The 26,563-nt window shown below is 52.2% G+C and overlaps 1 protein-coding gene across 1 annotated transcript; it reads left to right on the top strand.

The window, feature by feature from the left end:
* The first annotated feature begins 8,619 nt into the window (after positions 1-8,619).
* On the top strand, positions 8,620-26,309 carry RAC2 (Rac family small GTPase 2). The gene is made up of 7 exons (XM_082634481.1): positions 8,620-8,756; positions 10,837-10,908; positions 18,300-18,417; positions 19,132-19,194; positions 19,530-19,689; positions 22,969-23,101; positions 23,667-26,309. The coding sequence occupies exons 1-6, from the start codon at positions 8,722-8,724 to the stop codon at positions 23,097-23,099; spliced, it is 579 nt and encodes a 192-aa protein (XP_082490607.1). The 5' UTR covers positions 8,620-8,721; the 3' UTR covers positions 23,100-23,101; positions 23,667-26,309.
* Positions 26,310-26,563: the final 254 nt, after the last annotated feature.

Below are 26,563 nucleotides of genomic sequence, written 5' to 3'. Positions count from 1 at the left end.
CCTGGTCACCCCTCTTCTGACACCTCCCTGCTGTGATGCTGAGCCTGGGACTGACCAAGGCTGAGTGAGCCTCAACCCAGACCAGTTCCCAGTGCTGCCGCCAGGGGGCCTGCCAGAGACACCCAGGCCACCCCCACCCCATGGGTTTTCTTTTTTTTTTAATTTAAAAAATCTTATTTCTATAACAATTCACTGAGTGCCAGATCTGCGCCAGAATACAGTGAAGACTTAGAAAATGTTGGCTGCTATTTTAATAAAAGGTTAAAATTTTTATGAAGATTTAATAATTTTAAAGTTGTAAGCATTTGATGATATAGCCTAAAGATTTATAAAGCAAAAATAAAATAAAATAAAAGTGATAGAATTACAAGGAGAATTGACAGATTCACTATCATAGTGGGAGAGTTAACATATCTTTCTCAAGAGCTGATAGATCAAGTGAGACAAATGAAAGCAATGATTTGTAATGATATAAAAGATTTAAGCAGCACAGTTAACATCTCTGATTCATTAGGCACATATAGAACACTGACTGTCTACACATTTATGAAAAAAGAACCTCATACTAAGTCATACATAAAGCAAGCTCAACAAATTTAAGCAAATCAGTGTGATACAGTCCATGTTCTTTGACCACAATACCATTAGGAAGACAAAACAAAACAGAACAAAATCCCTTTCCCCAACATTTGAAGATTAATAACACACTTTGAAATAACTCATTGATCAAAAAATAATAAGGAAAATCTTAAGATACTTAGAACTAAAACACAATAAAATATTACCTATCAAAATTGTAAGTTGTGGTAAATGTTATGTATATTTTACCACAATTAAAAAAAAAACTATAGGTTGCAGCTAAAGTAGTATTTGAGGAAAATTTATAGGCTCAAGAGCTTATATGAGGAACAAAACAAGGCTGAAAATTGATGAACTAAGCATTCAAAACTGAGAAGTAAAATAAAAACAGTAGAATAAACCCAAAGGAAAAAAAGAAAGGAAATAAATATAAGACCAGAAATTAAGTGGAAAAAATTGTATAGTAGAAAGGATATACAAGGCCAAAATTTGGTTCTTTGAAAAGACGAATAAAATTAACAAATTTGGGGAGGAATTAAGAGCAAAGGTTGGAGGCAAAAATAATATTAGCATGAAAAGAAGGGATATAACAGAAATTGAAAAGTGGAGATTAAAAAGATATAAAGTAATACTATGAATAGCTTTATATCAGTGAATTTGAAAACCCAAGCAAAATAGAAAAATATGTTAAATATTTCTAGAAAAATAGATAAAAGATGACTCAAGAAATAATATAAATTCCAAATAATCCTATATCCATTAAAGAAATTGAATTAGTAGCTTAAAATCTACCACTCTCTCCTCCCACATCATCCCAAATCAGGCCCAGATGGCTTTACAAATATTACAAAATATTCAAGGAAGAGATAATTCAACATTATCCAAACTTCTCTAAAAATAGAAAAAAAGATATCACCAACTTGCTTCATGAAACTAGTTTAACTTTGACACCGCTCCCCTCACACACACAAAAAAGACAAAGACAATGTGAAAAAGGAAAATAACTGGCCAACCTCACTGATGAACTTGGGGATCCCCCACCAATATTGGCATTATGAAGCCAGCAACATATAAAAGACAATCATCATGACTGAATTTGTTAGGGTATAGTTTAAGCTGCTATAACAAAATGACCCCGAAACACAGTGGCTTAAAGAAGACAGCCACTCACATCCAGAGGTGAGTGGTTCTGATCGATCATCCCCCACACATCCAGGATTGCACCAGTGTTTCTACTTCCTGGCCAGTGAGGAGGGAAGAAAGATGTACAGGACATGAGGCATAGCCTTCAAGGAGATGGTAACGGAAGTTGCACTCACCACTTCCACACATACCCTTTCCCCCCCAAATGTAATCATGGGGCCACACCTTGCTGCCGGGGACACTGAGAGTTGTGGTCTTCAGCTGGGTGAGCCTGAGGCTGGCTACAAGTCTTGGAGCTCTGTTCTTTTTTTTGTTTGTTTTGTTTTTTTTTATTGTGTTCCTGTCATGAATACCGAATTTTAAAGGCTTGGTCTACCAGATGGACTGCATTTTTTGAGCCTGTGTGTGTGTGCATGTGTGTGTGCGTGCATGCGTGTGTGTCTGTGTGTGTGTGTGTGTGTGTGTAGGGGTAAAGTAACAGAGGGAGACTTTTATGATGTACCTAATCACTTGACCAGAAGAGGATTCTCCCCATTTGTCGGGTGAGGAGAATGCAGTTATGAAACGTTCAGATCCTCACCCAAGGCCCCAGGAAATAAGTAGTGGGGTAGAGATTGAACCCAGGACTCTCCCCTTACACCACCAGCCCTTAACTATTTTTTATTAATTAATTAATTAATTTTATTTTTGGCTGCGTTGGGTCTTCATTGCTGCACGCAGGCTTTCTCTAGTTGCCGCGAAGGGGGGTTACTCTTCGTTGCGGTGCATGGACTTCTCATTACGGTGGCTTCTCTTGTTGCGGAGCACACGCTCTAGGCACGCGGGCTCAGTAGTTGTGGCTCGTGGGCTCTAGAGCGCAGGCTCAGTAGTTGTGGCGCACGGGCTTAGTTGCTCCGCGGCATGTGGGATCTTCCCGGACCAGGGCTCGAACCCGTGTCCCCTGCACTGTCAGGTGGATTCTTAACCACTGCGCCACCAGGGAAGCCCCAGAGCTCTGTTCTTAAAAAGAAGAAGTGGAGAATGGCTGTTGGGAGCCAGCAGTATTCCCCAGAGCGACTAAGTCAGGTTTATGCAAGAATTCACGGGTAAGTGTGTATTAATGTATCCACATCCTCTCCATAGATACAGAAAAAAAAAGCACTCAATAAAATTAAACACATATGATCAAAACAAAACTGTTGTTACTAAGAATAGCAGAATTATCAGCAGAATAGCAGAATTAAAGAATTAAATAGCAGAATTAAAGAATTATCTTTAACTGATAATAATGTATACTGGTAATATCTGCCAAGAGCCTCAGTGGTGAAACACTAGAAACATTCTTTTAAAAATCAGAAATAAGCAAAGATGCCTGCCATCAATGAATCTATTCAACCTAAGGAATTATGTTACAAAAATTGGGAAGGAAGAAATAAAACTGTCATTTTCCACAGATAAGACTGTCTACAAAGACGGTCTTAGACTTGTTAGTAACTCTCCAACAGGTAAACTCTAGATAAATTATAATAAGAATTTCCATCCAAGTTGCCATATACATAAATTCAATCTGAAACATCTGACATTCTCCTACATATAAGCAACAAATAGAAAATGCAATTTTAAAAAGTTTTAGTTACAATGACACTGAAAGTAATAAGGTATCAATGAATAAATCTAATGAAAAAAAAGTGCATGACCTTTCTGGGGGAAATTATAAAACTTTATTGAAAGCTGTAAAGAAGAAATATGACATGTTAGTGGGTAGGAAGATTGAATGTTACAAAGATGTCAATTCTCCCCCACGTTCCTCTATAAATTGAATAAAATTCTAATCAAAATCCTGACATAGTTTTTCTTGGAACTTGACCAGCTGATTCTAAAATTTCTATGAAAGAGCAAATGGTCAGTGACAATTATAACAATTTTGAAAAAGTTCAAGAGAGGAGAATTTGCCCTGCTGGATATAAAGACCTGACATAGAATTTCAGTAATTAAAGCAGTGTGATGCTGACTCCAGGGTGGACAGATAGACCAAGAACAGACTCACACACCTACAGACATATTTGCCATGAGATAGCTTGGCTGCAGCTCACTAGGGACAAGGCAGGCAGCTCTCCTCATTAAGTGGTGCTGGAACAACTGGTCATGGAGATGAGGAAATTAAATCCTTAATCTCACAAAAATTGAAGAAATCCTATCTTACCACACCCTAAAATCCATCCCAAGTGTGTAAGGACCTGAATATGGGAAACAAAACTTTAGAAGTTTTAGAAGAAAATGCGGTAGAACGTCTTTATGAAATTGGGAGTAGGGAAGGACTTCGTAAGCAAGACTCACTCCACAAGCACAAGTCTCTAGGGAAGAAATTTAAATTAGACTACATCCAAGTGAAAATTTGTGCATTAAAAGTCACAGTTGATTAAAAGACATCCCAAAGACTGGAAAAAAAAGATTTGTAATGCATATAGCAAATTTAAGTTTGAAAATCAGAATATACAGGGACTTCCCTGGTGGCGCAGTGGTTAAGAATCTCCCTGCCAATGCAGGGGACATGGGTTTGATCCCTGGTTCGGGAAGATCTCCCAGGCTGCAGAACTACAAAGCCCGTGCACCACAACTACTGAGCCTGCACTCTAGAGCCTGTAAGCCACAATTACTGAGCCCGCATGCCACAACTACTGGAGCCCGCGTGCCTAGAGCCCGTGCTCTGCAACAAGAGAAGCCACTGCAATGAGAAGCCCATGCACCGCAACAAAGGGCAGCCCCTGCTCGCTGTAACTAGAGAAAGCCTGCGTGCAGCAACGAAGACCCAACGCAGCCAAAAATAAATAAATAGAAGCAATGGGATAGTATATTAAATAAAAAAAAGAAAATCAGAATATACAAAGAACTTCTCCAAATAAGTATCAGAAAGTAGAGAAATGGACAAGAGATACGAAAAGATAATTTATGGAACAGGAAACACCAGCGTCCAACAAATACCTGCAAAGATGCACAACATCACCAGAAAAACGTTAATATAAATTAAAACTGCAGTGAGATGCCAATTCACACCCATAGGTTGGCAAAAAGTGTAAAGTCTTACAAGGCCAAATGTGGCCGAAGGTGTGTACCATGAGGACCCCTGAAAAATGGCTTCTCACTCTGTATTAGGGTGAAAGATGTAGGTGCCCTACAGCTCTGCTGTCCCACTTCTGGAGAAACCTCACCCACCAGCTCCAGGAGTCCACATATATCCGCAGCAGAACTGGTTGTAAAGCAAACATTGCAAGCCTCATGCATATGCATTAACAGGAGATTGGATAAATGCATTCTGATATAGTCATATCATGCAGTGTTACACACAAGCAGAGATAACTGAACTAGGGCTCTAGGTTAAACATTTACCAACACACCGCTGGGTGGAGGTTGTACTTCGGGAACCCTAAGGCCTGTGGTGGGGAGGAGGGAGGTGACTGATCTGAGCAGCCCTTGGATAAGTCCTAGGATCTCTGTGGACACAATCTAGGGGGTGGATTGGGCTGAAAATGAGGAAGGGTTTTCTAACAGGCCCGGCTGCCCAAGGGTGAAAAAGACTCTCTCCTAAGGGAATGAGTTTCCTGTCACTGGAGGTATGTGAACGGGACTGCTTAGTGAGAAATGAACCAAGCAATGGATACCAGAAGTGCAGAGGTGGGGTTGGATGAAGATGGCCTTTATGATGCCTCTACGCACGCCCAGAGGCCCCGTGCTTCTGTGATTCAGTGAGTTTGCAAAGTGTGGTTAGAAGAGGACTGACTGGATGAATAACCAAAGGGTGACACATCCCGGATGGAAGGCTGCTCGCTAATGAAAGGGGACGGACCATGGTTCAGGCAGCAGCAAGCGGATGGATCTCAGAAACACGCCGTGTGAAAGAAACCCTGTGCAAGAGGCCGAACGCCGTGATTCCATTTATGTGAAACGCTAGAAAATGCAAAGTAATCTGTAATGACAGAAAGCAGCTCAGAGCTTCCATGCGAGGGTGCAGGGGGTGGGGGGATGGACAGCGCAGGGGTGCGAGGAAACCTTCCACGGAAATGAGAATGTTCTCTGATGTTTGGCGTCTTGACTGTGGTGGAGATATCATGGGTGTATGTATCTGTGAAAATGAGTAGAATTGTACACTTTAAATGGATTCATTTATGCAAACTATGTCTCAATATAGATATTTAAAAACAAAAAAGAAAAAGAAAAAGAAAAGGTGAAGAGGCCTGGACAGGAGGCCAGGGCTGCTGCACTGCCTGGACAGGAGACCGGGGCTGCTGAATCTTGGCCTTGGTCTCATGCACAAGAGCCTCAGTTTCCCCATCTGTAAAATGAGAGTATTGGACAAGGAGACCTACGTTCACTTCCAGTGTAGTGGTTACAAGCGTGCCGCGTCATCTGGGACAGATTCATGAACTTCTCTGGGACTTGGTTTTCTCATCTGTAAAGTGGGGGCACAATAGAGCCACCACCAGCCTGGGCTTAGAGCAGTAGTCGCTGAGCTGGAAGCACGCAGAGACTGCCACTGCCCTTCTAGCCTCGCAGACACCTGGTGGCTGTGGTCCAGGCTGCCTCACTCCCTATCTTGTTCCCCTGCCAACCCTGGCCTATCCTCACAGCCCCAGAGCCACCGGCAGATCGGGGCCATCTCAAGGTCCCTGAGTCACTTTCATTACAGGTCACAAGTTCTTCAGGGGCAACTTCTTGTCTTCCTTGTTTTGTATCCACAGCAGTACCAAGACCAGAGCCAGGTATTCAAGTGGTGTATAATGGGTGCACGTGGAATGAAGGAGGGAGTCGAGTGGACCTAATTTCGGAAGAATTTTGCTTGGGTTTTCCTGGAGAAGCGGCTTTCTTAGGGTGGAGGGCAGGTGACATGGCTGTCATGGCCATGTATGGTTGAGTAGGTTGTTTACTGCACAAGGAAGCTCCACCCCAGGGGACAAATGGGGGATAAAACCCAGTACATATAGCTCTTTCCGAGTCACGTGACCATACTCATTGGCTGTGTCTTCCCAAAGAGGTGCATTATTCTTTTTTCTTTTCTTTTCTTCTTTTTAAAATAAACATTTTATTTTGGAATAATTTTAGATGTACAGAAAAATTGCAGGGACAGTAAGAGAATTCACCATATCCTTCACCCAGTTTCCCCTTACGTTCACAGCATTTACATAACCACAGTGCATTTGTCGAAACTAAGAAATTAACCTTGGTACAATAGTATTATCTAATTTCAGACTTGTCTTATATTTTACTACTTTTTCCATTAATTTTTTTTTCTTGTTCCAGGATCCAATTCAGGATCCCACATTGCACTTAGTACATTGTTTTTATTAGATGAACACAGAGGTTTTCCTATGGAATCGGGATTGCAGCGGTTGGGAAAAGAATGTGGATTTGGGGGAATAGTCAGAACAAAGTCCTTAGGTGGCCTGTGAGGTGCCCAGGGTGGGTCATGGGGGTATGCTTGGCCTTCCTGACCCCGGCTGGGTGCCGTGAAGTGCTTTCCACTGTCTCAGCTCAGCCCATGCAAAGCACAGAGCAAAGACATCAAAGTTTGTTGGCAGGTTTTACTCATTGGCTGGCCAAGTTTTTGGAGCAGGTCCTTGGGGAGGTAGCATTTCCATTTCGGCAGAAGCTGTCTTTGGGAACCCTGTAACTTGTGTGGAAGGTCTGGGAAGGTTCAGATCCAGATGCTGGAGTGACGGGAGTGGAGTGGGGGGAGGTGGGGGGGATAGAGTGGGAGTGGCGCTGGCTGCCCAGCACCCGGCGCTCCAAATTCTCTGGCTGGTTTCCTGGTTTGACCTGAGTGACCCACCCGGGGTGGGTGACGAGTGGCTTTGCCCATCCCCTCCTGTCCCTTGTCCCTGCAGCCGGAGGGGTGCTGGGCATGGGGAGCGGTGGCAAAGAAGAGTGAACTTGAAGCCCGCTGCGGAGATCCAGTGCTGCTCAGATCCCGAGGCTCCTCGAGGCTGAGGGGGCGCACTCGCCCTCCCCACCCACTGCAGAACTCAGGCTTTGTCCCCCAGACAGCAGCCGGGGTGACAGAAGAGTTTGGAGTCACCTGGCCCTGGGTTTGAGTTCAGGCTGGGTGATCCTAGTGAATCAACTGGCTTCTAAGACCTTCTGTTTCAGCATCATTCAAATGGGACACAGCTCCTGAGCCAGGGTGCACGGTCCCCCAGGGCTGCCTCCAGCACAGGGCCTGGCTGGCATGGGGCACTGCCCATCATTTCCCTTGACATTTCCCCTTCTCTGTCAGCTGATCCCCACCTCCTTTCCTGCCCCATCATATCCCCCCACCATATCTCTCCCATCGTTTCACACTCAGGGGGTCCCACAATGGCCCCCACTTGGGGAGCATCCATGTCTTCCCCTCTGGAGAGCCCTATCTCTGACATTAGCTTTCAAGTGCCAGCTTCAAGGCCACCTGAAAGGCCCTAGCTCGCCCTCTGTGTAACTCTGAGGTCCCCTCCCTGTCAATCCTCTGTGGCCCCATCACTTCCTGCCTTGTTTTATGAACACCTGTGATGAAGTCGTATCTTCCCGCTCACATCCTAGACTCACCAGTACCCGATCCTGTGCCTGGCACACAGTAGGTGCTCATTAAATGCTTATTGACCAGAACTGAGGTGAACTACATTCTTAGGAGCCTCAGGTTCTTGGAGAACAGCTCTGGCCCTGCCCATGGAAGTGAGTCTCCAGCCCAGAGGGTCCCCAGGTCTCCTGCTGGTGTCCCGGAGCAGGGATGCCCACGGGGTGGCAGAGGCCCAGCCCAGCCCCTGAGGGCCACCCCACCCTTGAGCCGTTTGGCCAGACCTCATGCTCCGCCTTCTGCAAACGGCTGTGGGGGCAGCAGCTTGGGTAAGTTCCCCTTCCGCTTCCTCCTGCCTCCTGTCCCGCTGCGGCTGCTCCTTGCTCAGGGTGCCTCTCCAGCTCTCCAAACCCCCGTGTCTGCAGAAGCGCTCCGGGCCCTGAGCTGTCAGCACCACCGCCCTCCAGGCCTTGGACACGATGCAGGCCATAAAGTGTGTGGTGGTGGGAGATGGGTAGGTACCCGGCTGGACTTGCTGACAGCTCCGTCCCGGGGTAGCCCTGGACCCTCCCGCCCTGGCGCCCCTGGGGAAGCCCCCTGCCCTGCAGATGGAGGGGTTCCTGGGAGGCCGCCAGAGGAACAGTTCCCTTTTTCTCCCAGGCCCAGAGGGAGCCCCAGGGGTGGGCTGAGGACAGCTCCACTCTCTCTGCCCACCTCACCCCGGAAGCTGCCTGGGTGGAGAGTACAGGACTAGGGTTGGGGGTGCCTGGGGCCCCTCGCCTGCACCCTGAGAGCTGAGGCTGGTCTCCCATGGGCCCTCAGGCTTCGATTCTGTGGATGCCGGCTCGGGGGTTGGGGAGGTGGGTCCCCAGGCTGACCTGGGCTCTAGTCACTGGCTTGCGCTGCTGTGTGGCCTTGGGCAAGTCACAGTGCCTCTCTGAACCTCAGCTTGGCCATCTGGAAAGAGGCCCATGTCCGCAGGGTTGATGTGGGGTCCCTTGAGATATTTTGACTGGTTGTCCTGCACGTAAGTGTGTTCAGTGAAGCCGGCCTCCTGAGCCTCAGCCTGCGTGGCTGGGGAGGTTGTGTGGGGTCCGTGGGTTAGGAGCAGAAGTGGGAGGGGCGTGAGAGACAGAGCTGGGGAAGGAGGAGGAAGGGGTGGGAGGGAGACTGGGGGGTCAGTGTGGGCCAGGCTGAGCCGAGGCACCTTCTCAGCTGTTAGATCTCAGCGACCTCAGGTCGTCGTGTCCCCCGACGGACCTCAGTTTCCTCATCTGTAAAATGACAGCTTTGATATGCCCATCTCTCGTGCCTGCTGGCAGCACAGTCTTAGGGTCCAGCCTGCAGGTACCACCTGGGGTTTTCTGTAGGTGCAACCCCGACACATTCCTGCGTGGTCTGACTGGGCGGGCCTCTTATCCAACCCTCCCATCCTACTGAGGAGCAGCCTGAGGCCTTAAGTGACTCGATTTTCCTGGCCTGGGGTGGGCTGATTCTGATGCACATTATCTGCCCGCCTGTCCAGCCCTGCTCACTTCTGCTTTATATCTGATCTGAGGAGGGGAGGGCGGAAGCCAAGGGCAATGTTCCAGTCACTTAGAGTTACCTTGTTGGCAGGCCCGGGGGAGGGGGTGGGGAGAAGAGGGCAGCAGGTCCTTTCGGAGCAGGAAGTGACGAAACCAAGTTGGGTAGGGGAAGGCCCAGGGCTACCTGTGCCCCCTTCCCCCTCCCAGCCCAGCAGAGAGAGGGCGAAGACTGCACGAGTAATGGTGATCACTGCTAACTTAGTACTTACTATGTGCAGGCCTTGGGCTTAGTCACACTCCTCTGTTTTATCCTCCCACCAACCCTAATATTAGGCCCATTTTACAGTTGGGAAAACTGAAGCTCAAAGAAGTTGTCATTTGCCCGAGACCTCATGGGATTTGAACCCTGGTCTCTCTGATTCCTAAACTCCATGCTCTTAACTGCCATGGTGAGGTGGGAGGGAAAGAGGAGGGTCAGGCTTTCCCCAATATTTGCCGGCTGCTACACTATGCAAGACCGTGCTCAGTTCTTTTACCGGCTTCGTCTAATTTACCTCTCAGTCCATCCTATGAGATGAACTCATCTTATCCCTATTTTCTGGATGGGGAAACTGAGTCATAGGGAGGTTAAGTGACTTGCCTAAGATCGTGCTACCACTGGGTGGCTGATGAAGCTGGGATCTGGACCCCAGGGGAGTGATGGCAGAGCCCAGACAGGTACCAGGGGCCTCCTGGGGACCCTGCTCTTAACCCTCTGTCTCACATCATTGTCACCTGGGGAAGACTGTTACAATACAAATTCCCAGATCCAGCCCACACCTCTGATTCAGAATCTCTGGAGTAGGACCTTGAAGTCTGTCCTTTAACAAACACCCCAGATGACTCTTAGGACTCTTAGGTGTGAGAACGCTGATACAGGGATTCTCAGACGGGGACCCTGAGGCCCACAGGGGTGGGCCTGGGTCTTCTCTGGGGGCTGGGCTAGGGGACTGGGCAGGTGCTGAGAAACCTCCCTGAGTCTCGGGCAGGGCTCATGACCACTGTCCTCTCGAACTTCCTGTCTTTCAGAGCCGTGGGCAAGACCTGCCTGCTCATCAGCTACACCACCAACGCCTTCCCGGGAGAGTACATCCCCACCGTGTGAGTTCTGTGTGTGGGCGGGGCGCTCGGAGGCTGGGGAGACACGCATCACCAAGCCCACCCCCTTTTCAGGCACATCCTGTGAGCCTGAAAGCCAGCCTCCAGCCAGTCTCTGCCTGGCAGAGCTGCCCACTGATTCAGCCAGGGAGGCAGCAACCAGCGCCGGGATGAGTGCCGGGGGCTCCCAGAGGGGAGAGAGGCTGCCGCGGGGTGGGGAGGTGCAGAAGAGGCGCCAGGGAGCAGGGGGCCTTCAAGCAGGGAGACGCGGAGGGCTGGTGTGAGCAAAAGCAGGGTGGAAGAGGGGCTGGGGCGAGCAGTGGAGGGCCTTGACACCGGGAGATCAGAGACATCAGGGCCCACGTGTGTGTCGGGGGAGAGGGCAGTGCCACCTGGAGGCCTGCCCTCGTGTTGGATGTGGTGGCAGGGCTGTCACCTGACGCACAGGTATGTAGGAGTATGTGGGGTGAATGGGAAGCACCAGCCCCCTCTCACGGATGCTCGGTGGCCCCATCCCTCTCAGGACAGCCCCCCAACTCCATAGCACAGCATCCAAGGCTCTGTGTGGCCTTCTCCCACCTTCCTTTCTAGCTTCATAGCCCAGTACTTTGCTTCTTGTCCCGTCTGCTTCCAGCCCCTGGTCACCAAACACTCCCTGGGCATTTCCACCTCAGGGCCTTTGCTCCAGCTGCCTGGAATGCTTTTCCTTCCCATGTCCACATGTCTAAGACCTCCAGGCCAGCTCCAGTGCCTGCTCCCCCAGGAAGCATTTCTGATCTAGCCTGAAAGTGTCTCTCACTCCCCAGGGAGATTTTATCTGATCTTTCCCATGATCATGAGCCTATGGAGGGCAGGGGGCCACGTCCAGGTCTTTTTGGGTCTCCCCGTTGTCTTAGGAGAGTGTCTTACGCACAGCGCAGTCTACACATTGCCTTAGACACGATATATCTGTTTTGAGTCGACCTGAATTGAACTTCATGGAGAGGCCCTAGGAGGATGGATCACTGCTACCATCTATCAAGGGCCTACTGTGTGCTGGTCCCTGGATGAAATGTCATACATGTGTGACCTCATTTGATGCTCATGGGAGGAGGTGGCTATTATTCTAGCCCCAGGGTGCCTGAGGGGGAAGCTGAGGCTCACAGCAGCTGAGGGGCCTGTCCCCCAGGGTCACCAGGTGGGCTGGGCTCCCTCTACTGATATTTCTCCCTGGGACACTGGCCCTGGCTCCAGTTGCCTCAGGGACCCCAGCCCGGGCAGGAGGATGGCAGCAAGGAGAGGGCAGAGAAACCTGGGTAGGAAGCCTGGAAAACTGATTTCTGCCCCAGTTCATTTCCCATCTCCCCCTATGGCGCCAGTGCCCCTCTCTGCATTGGCCCTTACCTACACCCTCACCATCAATCACCAAATGCCTGCTGGTGCTGAGGGAGGGCTGGCTCTAGCCTCGAGTGGGAAGGCAGGTGCAGAATCGGTGAAGGCAGCTCCTGCAGAAGGCCACTGTCACCAGGACTGTGCTGGCGCTACCTATGTCCTGTCTCTGCCTGTTGCAGCTGGGCTGGAGGGCCCACTTGCTCAAAGATCTTAGACCAATTGCTTCCCCTCAGTGAGCCTCAGTTTCCCTTTCTTTAAGGGGAGGGGCAGGGCTGGGACATGCCAAGCTCATTGCCCAGGCGCCTTCCCTGTGCAGGGAGATGGGAGGCGAGTTCTCTGGTGCAAGATGGCGGGACCAGCAGAAGCCAAGGTAGGGCCAGTTGCGCTCAGCAGCCCGGAGACACTGGCCCCTGGTGGCCCTGAGTGGATTCGGTTGTCCTGGACAACCTTGTGGAAGGACAGACAGAATGGACCAGACAAGGTTTACCTTCCTAGGACTCTGAGGGGTTGGGTCAGAGAGCAGGGCCGGCTCCTGGGTGAGCCATCTAGGCAGGCACACACTCAGGTGGGTTCTGCACTTGGTTTAATGCTCAGATGCCCCCATCCTGAAATTCTTAATGTTTGAACAAGGGTCCATGCATTTTCATTTTGTGTTGGACCCTGCCAGGTATGTAGCCAGGCCTGCATCCCACCCTCTTTGTCTTCCATATGGAGTTACTCGGCTCTGGACAAGCCCCCAGAGGGGCTCCTGCTACAGTGCTTGCACCCCTGTGACAGGGAGGGGAAAATAAGCCACTCTGAGCCCTTGACAGTGGAGGGTGGGGACAGCCGGGTAGAGCAGAGTTGGGGAAAACAGGCAGCCTGAGATCTCTGGCACAGAGATAAAGGTCAAGAGAGCTCTGGAGCTGGGGGTGGTAGGGTTTGCTGGAGCCGGAGGCATGTGCCAGTGGACCAGATCAGATAAGGGAGAGAGCTGAGCTGAGCTTCCTGCCTGCGGGTTGGGGGATAAGAGCTCAGGGTCAAAGCCCTGTCTCACAGATGGGGAGACCGAAGCCTGCTCTGTGGATGGCCCTGTGCTGGGTGTTGGGGATACAAAGACAAGGCAGGAAGACCCTGCTCTCAGGTACCTGTGCCCTAGGGGTTCTCCCCTTTCCCCTCTCCTTATGACCATTCTCAAACGGAAGCCCAGGTGAGCTTTCAAAAGCGAAAATTAGATGGAGCCACACCTCGGCCTAAATTCCTCCCTTAAAACCCACCTCTTACTTACTCCCTTCTGGTCCTCGGGGACCAGACACACCAGCCTCCTCCAGGCTTCTGCACTGGCCACTTCCATCACTCAGTTCCCGGCCGAGGTATCCCCTCCCTGGCCCACTGTCTAAAGCAGCCCCTCCCTCCGCCCAGGCCCCCTCCATCTTCCACCGTGCTTGACATTCTTTGTAGCCCTTCCCCATCTGACTTCTCCTGCTGGGATGGAAGCTCCATGAGGACAAGGCCCTGGTCTGTCTAGTTCCCCAGACCAGGGGTCCCCAACCCCCGGGCCACAGCCTGTTACGAACCCGGCAGCACAGTAGGAGGTGAGAGAGCGAAGCTTCATCTGCGGCTCCCATCGCTCGCATTACCGCCTGGACCAGCCCCCCCACCCCCACCCCCACTGTGCATTCCGTGGAGAAATTGTCTTCCATGAAAGAAGACATGGTGCCAAAAAGGTTGGGGACCGCTGCACTAGACCTGCTTCTAGAACAGAGATGAGCACATCGCTGGTGCTCTGTAGTGACAGGGCCAGCCTGCCAGGCAGGGAGGGCATGCTCCAGCCTGTCTGAGAAGGTGCTGGAACTCAGCCACCAGCAGGGGGCTCAGCTCTGTGGGGGCTTGTCTCTGGGAAGGAAGAACACAGGTGGTTAATTTAGGTCAGATGGGCCAGTACTTGGCTTTCACCTTCCTTTTGTAAACTGGCAAATCCAGCCCAGATTCCCATAGACAGGATGACGTACAGCCTCCCTAGTGGACGTACCAGAGGCCCTGCTGAGCTTTCCTGCCTGGCCTCGCACCTCCCCCTCGCCCCATACTCCTGCCACCAGGTGAGTTATTCCCTCACTGTGTCCGGCTGGCTCAAGCCTCCCCACTGCTCGTACACGCCCTCTATCCCCTCGCATCCCACCTGGGACACCTCTCCGCTCCCCCATCTCCTCCAACCACCTGCCTCTCTCACCGGTGGCTCTGTCTCCCAGCTTCCCCTCTGACGCTTCTCCAAGACTTTTCCACCCAGTGGCCAAGAGGGCCTTTTCCAAATGCAAAGCTGATCATGTAACCCCTGCCTGGTGAAGCCCCTCGGTGGCTCCCCATTGCCTGGAGGACCACGCCCTGAATCCAGCAGTGGTCCATGCCCCACCTGACCTATCAATCCCCCCTGGTCCCCAAGTCACAGCCATGCATGCCCTGTGGTCTCTGTGTTCTGTGAGTCCACCTTCTTTTCCCTGGAGGCTTGGGTGGTGGTCAGGTGATGCCCGGCGCTGAGCCCCCTTTCACCTGCCCCCCATACCCCTCCTCCTCTCCATGCTGGGGTCAGGGCCGGGCCTGCAGCCCTGGGGGTGCAGAAAGAAGACACAAAGACTCTGGGTGAAAGCACTCCAGCCGTGTGACCGTGGGCAGGTCACTCTCGGGCTTTGACTCTCAGTTTCCTGGTTGTAAAATGGGCACCATGGTAGAATCCAATTCCTGGGCTCACTGAAATGATCTAAGTATGAAGGGCCTGAAACAGCACTTGGCACCCCTGGGTGCTCAGCCAGTGTGAGCTCCCTGCCCTCTCCGCAGTTCCCAGTCAGCCCCCAGACCCTAGCTCAAGCTCCGCTGAGTCTCCAGCCATGAAGTCGCAGTGATGCTTACGCCATGAGCTTTTCTGAATTGGGTAACAGGATCTAGTCCTGGCTCTGCCACCAACCGACTGTGAGGTCTTGGGCAAGTCCCTTCCTGTCTGTGAGCCTCAGTTTCCTCATCTGGAAAATGGGAGTGAGGGCTGGCCGCAGTGGTGGTATAAGGTTCCTCTGGTCCTGGCTGCCTGTGGGTCTCTGAAGTAGAGGACCCCGGGAGTTGTGGATCATTGTCCCTGCAGTAATCCCTCAGGCTCTGGCAGCTGGTCCCCTGTGAGGGGCCGGTGATGTTTAAGGATGAGATTGTTTAGCTTCTCAGCATCTCCCCATGAGGTGGCTTGAACGTCCTCTGTCTCTAGATCCTCCTAATGGCCCCAAGAGATAGGGCTTTTTTCACAATGAAGAAAGTGAGGCTCAGAGAAGCTGGGTTACTCACCCAGGGTCACACAAACAGGACAAGGCTTCACAAGGAACTTGCCATTCTCTCCCACTTCTGGGTGGCTATCCCCAGGCGAATCAACCCTCCTGCAGTGCATTTGTCCACTCTCTCACAAATGAGTGTACAGAGGAAGCCAGGTTCAAATCCTAGCTCCTATGCTTGTGGGCTGGCTGGCCTTGGAAAAGTTATTTGACCTCTTGGGGCCTCGGTTTCCTCAACTGTCTAATGGCAATAACTTGAGGTTCTTTTGTCTTGGGTCACTTGGGACTTCAAGACCTAATGTATGAAGGTCCCTAGCCCTCTGATCAGCCCCAGAGCAGGTGCTTGGTGCTGCTACAAGTCCCAGGAACCAGCTCTTTCCCCATTGCCACGGCCCCTGAGACCCTGGAGTTGGCTCAGAGAAGACAGATGCCTTTGGCTCAAGGAATCTTGGGGGGCTTTTTGGTGTCAGAATTTCAGCCTGGACATTAAGGGAAAGAGTGTCCCTGCATCCTAAACTCATCCCAAAGGAGTGTTTCTGGCAGAAGCCAAAGAAAGCATGGGCACTTCTTTCCCCATCATGCCCAGCGCTGTCTCACTGAGCAGTGCCTTCCGCCTGAAATCCCACTACGGTATGGGTGGTAGGCTGCAAATTAGAGTGGAATGTGCCAGCGCAAACCCCCAAGAGCTTATATCTCCTTACTTGTTGTTTGTTTTTTAAATTTAATTTTTATTAATTATCAGAGAAAATTTGATAAAAATGTAGTTTCTCCTAGGTGTACAGAATCTGGTTCATCATATCAATGTATCTGTCTATTCATCTTTGGATCCTTTCCCGTGTAGGTTATTATAGAGTGTTGAGTAGACCTCTCTTGGTATTCCATAGGTATTTTGTGATTATATATTTCATATGTATTAGTACATGTCTGTTAACCCCCATATCCTAATTCATACATTCCTTACACCTTTCCATGCGGTTAAACATAATTTTTTAGTAGGTCCACAGAGCACCTACTACGTGCCAAGTGCGATGCTGGCCTTGGTGCAGTGAGGAGCAAGCCAGGCTTGATGTCTGCTGTTTGGGTGCTGAGTTCACCACAGATTACTGAGTTGGGACGGGGTGGGGGCCCCGACCTGGCTGGGGCTCGGGAAAGGCTTCTTGGAGGTGACTTTGAGATGCGACTGGAGGGAGGATGAGTAAGAGTCAGCCCAGCACCAGGAAAGAAGAAGAGTGGGGAGCCAGGGGAGGGGCGTTTGCAGGAACTTTCCATGCAGGAGGCAGCAGGGCCATCTACGGAACTTAAGGCTGGACAAGCATGGGGTGTTAAACATGTCAGGTTACCCACTGTTTTTTGGGGGGGTCGCCTGTCACAAGACAGATGTCTTTGGAGTTGCTCTGAAGCATTACGGCTTCTGCAGCCTGTCACTGAGCACTGTTCTGGGAGGACTTTGTGGAGGGGGTGGCATCCCAAGGGCTTCAGTTCAGTTTCGTTTAACTCTGTTCCACCTACACTCACTAGGTGCCAGTCCTGAGTCTTCAGAGATGAAACTGACATTGGCCCCGCCCTCACGGAGCCCACAGCCCATGGCAGGACAGAGACACACTAAAACCACTTCATAGTCAAGGCAAAGCAGTTGCCTGAGAGAGGGGACGACAAGCTCCTTCCAGGTCGGGGACAGGGAGGGAGGTGTCTGGGACGTTTCCTCACAGTGGGAGCTTGTGTGATTGCCCTGGAGGCCTCTCTGGTGTTGGCAGGGAGATTTTAGCCTCTGCCCCACCCTATTCCTTCAACATGTGCCTTTCCAGTGTGTGCCAGTGGCATTTCCTGAAATCTCCAGTAACTGACAGTTTTTGGTGTGCACTAGGGGTGGGCTGGAAGGCCAGGGAATTAACACCCAAGGACTTCCCTCTGCTAACGGGAGATGGAGATGGTGGTTAAATACCCCAGCTCCCTGCCTCCACTGGGGGATGCCCTGAGCTCAGTGGCCCCAGCCAGACGGAGCCCCAGTTCCCACGCAGTAACAGCTCAACAGCTCCTGTCCCTTCCCCTCGGCTGCCTGGAGTCACTTCCCAAATAAACCACTGGTGCCACTCCCTCATCTCAGGGTTTGCTTCTGGGGGGACCCAACCTAAGATGGGAATGAACACTCATTCAACAAATATTGGGTGACCAGCCGCAGTGTCCAGCCTAGGAGGTGGGTAAAGTTTATTCTGATCATGCCTTGGAGAGAATGTTATGCAGCCTCAAAAAATCATCTCTCCAAAAGGTAGGTAAGGGCAGAAAAACAGTAGAGACAATGCTTTCCTCTTTATGCTTAACTGCGTTTAAAATTTCTTATGTAATAGAGCAGTATTTTTTTTTTTTTTTTTCGGTACGCGGGCCTCTCACTGCTGTGGCCTCTCCCGTTGCGGAGCACAGGCTCCGGCTGCGCAGGCTCAGCGGCCATGGCTCACGGGCCCAGCCGCTCCGCGGCACGTGGGATCTTCCCGGACCGGGGCACGAACCCGTGTCCCCTGCATCGGCAGGCGGACTCTCAACCACTGCGCCACCAGGGGAGCCCCAATAGATCAGTATTTAAAAAAAAATAAAAAATAAAACCCAATTGCATAGTGCTTTGTGACTTTGGTCCTGTTGTAGCCCCTCTCTGGGTCTTGGCCTCTGCCACGGAACCATGGACTAAAAGTCCCCAGACCCTGGGGCTGGAGACTGACCCTTCTATCTTACCTGTTCCCACAGGTTTGACAACTATTCAGCCAATGTGATGGTGGACAGCAAGCCCGTGAACCTGGGGCTGTGGGACACGGCAGGGCAGGAGGACTACGACCGCCTCCGGCCGCTCTCCTACCCGCAGACGGTATGCTGCCCCACCCCCTCCTCGTGGTCCTGGGCTTTGCATCCCTGTTGCCTCTGCCTGGTGAACCCTGACCCTCCCCTTAAGGCCCAGCTCGAGGAGTCCCCGCCCTCCATCAGTCCCCTGTCATTACTGTGCCCTCTGTCTTCCCAGCCCCTCTGCCTCTTGGGCTCTGGCACCACCTGGTTCTCAGTGGGTGGGGCAGGCAGACTCTGGACCAATGGGAGCTCAGGATGGCCAGCTCTGGGGGTGCTAGGGGAGGGGAGGAGTGATGGGGGCACATCTGCAGGTGGCTCTGTGGCTGCTGGGCTCTCTCTCCAGGGTGGCAAGGAAAGCGTCGGGGCTGGTGACCAGATGGGGAGTGGGGGGTAGGTAGTGAGTGCCTGGTGAGGAGCCTGGATTCTGGAGTTCCAGATGGCAAATGCTTTAATCCTTGTAAGCCTCACTTTCCCCATCTGTGGAATGGGGTAGCAGCAGCACCGCTACAGTGTTGTGTGAAGATTAACCACTTAGAACAGTCTCTGGCCTTTAGGAAGTGTTGGATAAACAAGCAGCAGCCTGGTGCAGAGGTGGGAAGGGAATCCCTACTCTGCCGGATCCTAAGCGCCCAGCATCCCCTGGGCTGCTCCAGCCCTCAGTGGCTGTCCAGGTGTGGGAGAGCCCAGGTGGGATGCCTCCAGGCCTCCCCTCACGAGTAACCCTTGTCTGACCTCCCAGGACGTCTTCCTCATCTGCTTCTCCCTTGTCAGCCCAGCTTCCTATGAGAATGTCCGGGCCAAGGTGAGTAGGATGGAGCAGGGGTCTTGGGGGGGTGGGGCAGGTGACCCTGAGGGAGGGGAGCATGGGAGGGAGGGACTGCTGACTTTGGCCTGCCTCTGGGGCAGCAGAGGATGTGGGCAGAGTGTGTCTCTAGTGCCACCCAGGGCTGGCGGGGGGGACTGGGGGTGAGACTCAGAGGGGGTCTCAGAGGGGGCTGTGACAGTTAGCTTTACTCTCTAACCTGTCCTCTCTCCTCCCCACACACCCTCATGACCCCCTATTATCTCCTCCCAACTTGGTGCCCCTCTTCTCCCCCTACCCCCTGCACAACCTCCTGCCCCCACCCACCGGCCCAGTGGTTCCCGGAGGTGCGGCATCACTGCCCCAGCACGCCCATCATCCTGGTGGGCACCAAGCTGGACTTGCGGGACGACAAGGACACCATCGAGAAGCTGAAGGAGAAGAAGCTGGCGCCTATTACTTACCCGCAGGGCCTGGCGCTGGCCAAGGAGATCGGTACAGGGCTCGGGCTCAGACAGGGGAGCTGGGTGCAGGGTGATTGCAAACATAGCTTCCAGGGCCAGGCTGTGCGATTCCACCCTGGGTGTGCCGTGTACTAGCTGTGTGACCCTGGACGAGTCACTTAGCCTCTCTGGGCCTATGTTTCCTCATCAGTGAACCATGGCAACAGTAGTAGCTCTGGGTGGTTGGGAGAATTAAATGAATTCACACCCATGAGCTCCTAGAGCAGCACTGCACATAGGAAGCACTTTGTGTTAATTATCATTATAGTGTTAGTATAATCCATAAACAGATATTGAAATAAGTGCATTTGGACAGACAGAAGAAGGGATGGAGCGGGGTGTGCTGTGGTTTCTCAGAGGACGAGCAGCAAAGTCAAGCTTGGGTTTTCCGGGAAGGCTTCCTGGAGGTGGTGCTTCTGCTTGGGTTTGAAGGGTGACGCCTTTCCCTCTGCATCCTTCTCACCCCCCAGTCCTCACCCTCCTGGCTTCTCAGTCCAACTCCTCTTTGCCTCCCGGCCACTGGGCCAGAGAAGTGACTTCTCAGGGTCACGCAGCTGGTAGGTGGCAGAACCAGGATTTGAACACAGGACCACAAACCGCTGGCTTGGGGGCCTCCCCGTGGTGGCTCAGGGCTGCCTGCACCAGGGAGGTGATGACCGATGGGTCTGGCCTCTTCTGTGGTGTCCAGGTCTGCTGTCCTTTGTCAGGCCCTGACCTGCCTGGGGACAGGGTCCTTGCCCAAGAGCCTGGGACCACCAGTGGGGTTTGGCCACTATGAGCAGTGACCCAGCTGCCCAGGGTGCTCTGTGTCACCACAGGGCCCTGCAGACCCAGGGTCTGGCCCCTGAATTGGTGGGGCCTGCTGCAAACCACCCCTCCCTCAGCCCTACCACTCTTCCTTCCGCCGGAACTGGGAGGGCCCTGGGGACTCACATCTCTTCGCAGGAAGAGAAACCACAGCCGTCGCCCCCTCCTTCATGTGACTAGCCCAGTGACATGGCTGTCTTTCCCAGGGGCCTCCGCTGCCACTTAAACCCTTGGTCCTTTGTCCCATCCTAGGGGCTCTGGCTCTCAGGCCCTCTGGTCTTTCCGCACAAATATTGGGGATTGCACCCCTGCCTTCTCTTCTTTCTGAACAGCCTGTCCCCGTGGACTCCTTCCACCCAAGACAGTGACTCGCCAGCCTGTGTCCGACCCCGTCCTTCTTAAAGCACAAGCTTTGGGATAAGATGGGGCCTGGAAGCCTGGATTCTGGTCCTGGCACTGACTGTCTGTCTGACCTTGGGCCAGTGGCTCCCCCTCTCTGGACCTCAGTTTCCCCATCCGTACTAGCCAGCCTACACACTCCCTAAAGGTCTTTTCTCCATGAGGAGATGACTTGGGGTTCCTGTCTTGGCCTCTAGCCAATCCATCTTGGAGCCAATACCAGCTGGGGCTGGCCAGGGGCAGTGACTAATGACTTTGAACTTGCCTTGGACAAGCCGAGGCCAAGGGGGAGACCTGGGGGACCTGCAGGCTAATGAGGACAGCAGCTGCCTCTGCCCACCAGTCCAGGGTGACGAGTTGTGGGGCAGCTCTGATCCCAGCTGCCAATCACAGGATTGAGCGCTTCCTGGGTGCTGGGCCTGTGCATTCTCCTGCTTCATCGTCATAGCACATACGAAGGAGGGACTCTCATCATCCCACTTTACAGAGGAGGAAACTGAGGCTCAGGGAGAAGTCACTAGCTCAAGGCCACCCAGCCGGGATGTGCCAGAGCCGAGACTCGAATCCGGGCTGCGTGGCTCCCTCAGTCATGATCAGGGTGGTCCGCTGCCTCCACAAGTGGGAGAGTGGGGAGCAGAGACGGGGGACAGGCTGAGGTCCTGGAGTGGCCAGGCCTCCAGTCAGGACCCTTTCTCTAGACACTACTGATCCAGGAAGCAGGAGGGTGGCAGGTGCCAGGGAGGACGCAGCTGGAGGGTGTGGAAGAAAGAGGTGGACACTGGCTATGGTCCCTTGCAGAGAGACAGTGGCCAAATGCCCAGTGACACCCTTCTGGGCACAGAGGGTTATGGTGACGAGACTCCCAGACCCAACTCGGGGTGCTCCGTACCTGCCAGCTGAGCCCTGGGACCACTGCCTGTGCTCCCTAGAGGGACAATACTCCCACGTGCAAGGGAGACATCCAGCGTGTGACTCAGGACAAGTGACATCCTCTCTGAGCCTTGGTTTCCTTGTCCTTGCCCCACACTTTCTTTCCCTCGTCCCTGGGCTGCCCCTCCTGAGATCTTGGCTCCCCTCTCCCAGCTGTGTGTCTCTGGCCCCGGGGCATCCCCTCTCTGGGCCTGATTCCTCACCTGGGACGCGGGGAATCACAGAATTTCTTCACAGGGTTGTCGGAAGCGCCCAGCTCAGTGCCTGGCAGGGAGCAGGTGCTGATCGGCGTTGGTCTGCTTCCTTCCCCCCACGGAAGAGCAAAGTTCCCCCTCCTGGCCCCTCTCCTTCTCTGGTTCCTGAAATCGGCCCCCAGCCCTCTCGCAGAGGGGGGTTTTTCAGTTGCTCACTTCAGGGAGACTGCTTGGGTTGTAATGGACACAGGAACTCTCACAGGTTCCTTCCAGAACGTCACAGAACACTGCCCCTGGGAGTGGGGCTCAGCCTGCCTTCCTCACTGTCTGTGCCCCGTGCTCCAGCCCTGAGTGGTCACGTGGGAGAAGGCTGGTCCCCCTCATGGGGGAATGGGGGCTCCCCAGTTCCCATTCCTCTTGCTGAGGGCCCCCAGCTGCCCCTGGGGGAGGGGAAATGTCTAGTGTGTGACTTTGGATAAGTGACTTTTCTGAGCCTCAGTTTTCTCATCTGTAAAGTGGGGAGATGCGAAGGACTGGCTAGATGATATTTGGAAGGTCCTAGTGAGTGGGCCACGGGTTCCTCAGGCGTCCCGGGGGAAGATGGAGGAAGGCATGTGGGAAGTTTCTAGAAGAAAGTGAGGCGCTGAGAAATTTGGTCACCGTAGCTTGAGCCCCTTTCTTGCCAGGAAGGTATCCTTCCTTAAATTAAGGGCTTTTGTGTCCAAGAAAGACACAGACCTGCTCTTGTGAGGGGTCTTAACCTCTCCCTCTGAGTAAAACTCCCCCTTTCCGACATGAGGAGACTGAGGCACAGAGGGGTAAATACCCTGCTTTGAGTGACACAGCCCAGGTGGCCACCACAGCTGGTGCAGTTGTATGGCTTGGGAGGGGATTTTTCCCAGCCCTGACCTAGCCTCTACCCTCTTGCTGCCCTAACCCAGACTCAGTGAAATACCTGGAGTGCTCAGCCCTCACCCAGAGAGGCCTGAAAACCGTCTTTGACGAGGCGATCCGGGCTGTCCTGTGCCCCCAGCCCACGCGGCCACAGAAGCGGCCCTGCAGCATCCTCTAGGGGTAAGAGCCCCATCCCCCCTCCCCCCGCTCCCCACACACAGCAGGCTCTGGCCCTAGGTTTCATCGGGAGTGGCATTTAGGCTGGGACAGAAGAGGGACCATCAGAGGGGCTTCAGGTTGTCCATTTGCCTGAGCCGGTCCTGCTCTGTGAGCCCAATTCCCAGAAGGAAGGTTCAAAGTGTCAGAAAATGCCAGGTAACCTGAGGCAAGGCGTGGTGTCACTGAGCTCCCCCTCTGCCGTCCCTGCAGCAGGGCGGGGAAGATCACGGCAGAAAGATACCTTAGCCCCTACCCCTTGGAAGAGGCCGGTTGAGCCGGGGAGACCTGACACCCACATATGGGGTGGAGGTAGGACAGGCTGAGTTATGAGGCTACTGGGACAGAAGAGGGATGGGTAGGGGTTGGAGGCACCCACAAGGCTTCCAGTGTGGGTGGGACAGAGAGGACTTGGCCAACCTTGAGCAAAAGCTGGGAGCTGGAATGAGCTGTGAGCCAGGAGAGCTGGGAGTGGGCTGTGGATTCTGATTGGCCCCGAATTCTCACCCACTGCCTGTCTCCCTTCCAGGACACACCCAGCCCTCCCAGCCAGATGGTTCTGACCCTCCAGGGCCCCCACCCAAAGCTCCATGGCACCCCCGCTGGCCATGCTGTCCTCTTCCTGTGACGTTTCTTAGCAAGATGGCTGCAGAGCTCGGTTCATCATCTTCTCTGTGCTGGAGATCCCCCCCGGGGAAGAGTGTGAATTTGTAGGTGCTGCGTCCCCATCCCCTCATGCTCCTGCCTTCCCAGGGGCCAGAGGGGGAGCCCCAGGACCGATAAGCCACCCCTGTGTTGCTGTGGTCAGATGCCACACATGGCATCATCTACCTGTTTACTCCTCCCTCCTAAAACCTGAATCCCCTCTGGAAACTTCGGGCTAGATGGTTGCCGGCCACCACTTATATACCTTCAGGGATGGGTCTCTCACTCTCCCGTGAGGCAGTCTACTCCAATATTGATGCTCTTGCTTGTCTGAGCTACTTGCTACTGAGCTAAATTAAGTGTCTGAGAAGTTTGTTCTTCTGGTCTTAGTCCTCCTTTTGGGGACAACATCAAACATTCAGATTTTCTAAATCTCTGTGGGCACCTGCCCAGCCAATCAAAAGGCTGGGTCCTGCTGACTCCTGCCACCTCTCAAGTCTTTCTGCTCCACTCACAGGATCCCGAGCTGCATTTACCTGTGACAGTCTTAAAACTTTCAGACCCTGCCAGTCAGGATTTCTGTCATTGCAAATAGAAACCCGATTCAACCTGCTTAAGCAGAAAATAAATTTACTGATTCAAGTTTGGAAATATCATGACTTCAGGTGCAGCTTGATCAAGGGGGCTCAAATGATGTCATCAGAGCTCACTTTCCTGTACCTTCTGATGTCTGGTTCATTCTTAGGCAGGTGACTCTCAAGGGCTTCATCCTTCCAGTTTCAAGTTCAGCAAAAAAAGAGCAAGTGTCTGCCCCAGGCAAAGTTCTAATTAAGGTTCACTCTGATTGGACCAGCTCAGGTCCTTTCAACCAATCGCATTTGTCAGGAGAATGCTGTGTTCTGATTGGTCAAGCCTGTACTACATGCCACACTAGAGCATGGAGCGGAGGCAGCCCTTTCAAAACCATACCCACTAGAGTGGAGGGAGGGGTTGGTTCTCAAAGGGAGACTGAGGGTTTTGCCAGAATTTGGGAATATGGGTGATGAGCAGCCAGAAACCCCTAGTCTCCACTATTGGAGGTCCCAGGAAAGTGTCCCAACAGTGTAAGGAAGCAATACCGGACCCAGCAGGCACAAAACACAGGGAAGTTTCTTTAAAAGAGAGATGGGGCTGCTGTAAGGATTTACGAAGCTCATCCCTAAAGCGCCACGGTACAGGCATGGAGCCAGTCCCACCTCAGTGTTTGCTAATTCACGAACGCCAGACTTTCCAATCCTGCGGACGACTGTGCTTCTCTATCTAAATGTCATCCATCCATTTAACACAAATTCACTGAACACCTACTCTGTGCCAGGCATTGTTCTGTGGTCCAGCGGTACACCCAAGTTCTTGCCCTCAGGGGCTGACACTCTAGGGAAGTTAAAATAAAGGATTAAAAAAAAGAGATATAAGACCCCGCCCCTGACGACACAGAAGTTCCCCCAATTCCCAGCCAGTGAAATGATTTGGGTTTCATTTTCTGCTCTTCCAGGCTCCCGGCCACTTCCACTGCCCCTCGTAAGTCCTGAAGTTCTGATGCAAGATCTCAGCTCACTGGCCTCCTGAGAGCCCAACCCTCTTGAAAGGGATGGGGTGCAGGGGGGAAATCCCGTGGCCTTTCTTAATTTCAGCTCAGACAAGGTCGTTATGCTTTTAAAGTTACTTCTCTGAAACAAACCAAAAACCCATTAACACCCCTGCCCCACCCCCCAACACACGACACAGATACAGACATGTATGGGTCAGAACTCACACCCTAAAACATCCAATGTTTAAAAGCCCTGAGAAGCCCCTTCCAGTGGGCCAGAGTCGAGGAGAGCCTCTTTCTGTTTCCTGATCTTCCGGGGCCTCAAGATAAATTCAGGACCATCCTGGTGGCCCCAAGGCCTGGCTGCACCCTACCTCCCTCGCTTCTCCTGTGCTTACACCTCCTCTGCCATGTGCCTCTTCCCCTGAGCCTACCCCAGTGGATACAGTCCTTGTTTTATACCAATAATAAATTCAGGAAATAAATTCTCCCACCATTGTGTGGTTCCACCCAGCACATATGATCTCATTTAATTCTCCTAGCAGCCTTCCAATGTAGTACTAACAGCTCTGTCTTGCGAAGAAGGAAATAGAGGCACAGGAGTTAGAGCTCAACTCACCAAGGCAGACACTGTACTTTTCCACCTGATACCACTACTTCCATCCTCTTTGCTAAAGGGATTCTAGTTTTGTGCAAAGCAGCAGTGTATTTAGCCCCAGACAAAAATACTTGTTCCCAGCCTGCTTTGCAACTGGAGTTCCAAGTACGAACAGTTCTGGCTAACAAGACATAAGTGAAAGTCAGCTGGAAAGGTAGCTTCTGTGAAAAGTTTTGTTTTCTTCCATAAAAAAATAAGGGACCCAGCCAACACTGACCATTGCCCTGGCCCCTTCCCTGATGAATACTGATGAGATGTCTGGAGCTGCACCAGCCATCTTATGAACCTGAAGCCACAAACATGAAAATACAACCTAACATGCTAAGAATGGAGTAGCAGAAAGATAAAAAGAGCCTGGATTCTTCACAACTTTGGGCAGCAGCTGAACAAATGCCAGTGGCTGCCTTGTTAAGGGAAGAGAGCAAAAATGAAACCACTTATTTGTTTATGTCACTGTTAGGCCTTCTGTTACTGTTAGTTGACAGCATTTGTAACTGAGGTCTTAGGACTCCCAGCTCTGTGTTCCTTCTGCTCTATCATTGTGTCCAGAACTCAC

This window comes from Mesoplodon mirus, assembly GCF_964341445.2.
Source record: "Mesoplodon mirus genome assembly, chromosome: 11".
Taxonomy (NCBI): Eukaryota; Metazoa; Chordata; class Mammalia; order Artiodactyla; family Ziphiidae; genus Mesoplodon; species Mesoplodon mirus.
This window is presented reverse-complemented; position numbering and strand designations above follow the sequence as displayed.

Bases quoted from the DNA above. Each gene is read 5' to 3' on its own strand.
- RAC2 (XM_082634481.1), top strand. From the start codon at position 8,722: ATGCAGGCCATAAAGTGTGTGGTGGTGGGAGATGG. The intron at 18,418-19,131 runs GTATGCTGCCCC...CTGACCTCCCAG, and splicing joins CGCTCTCCTACCCGCAGACG to GACGTCTTCCTCATCTGCTT. The intron at 19,195-19,529 runs GTGAGTAGGATG...CCACCGGCCCAG, and splicing joins ATGAGAATGTCCGGGCCAAG to TGGTTCCCGGAGGTGCGGCA.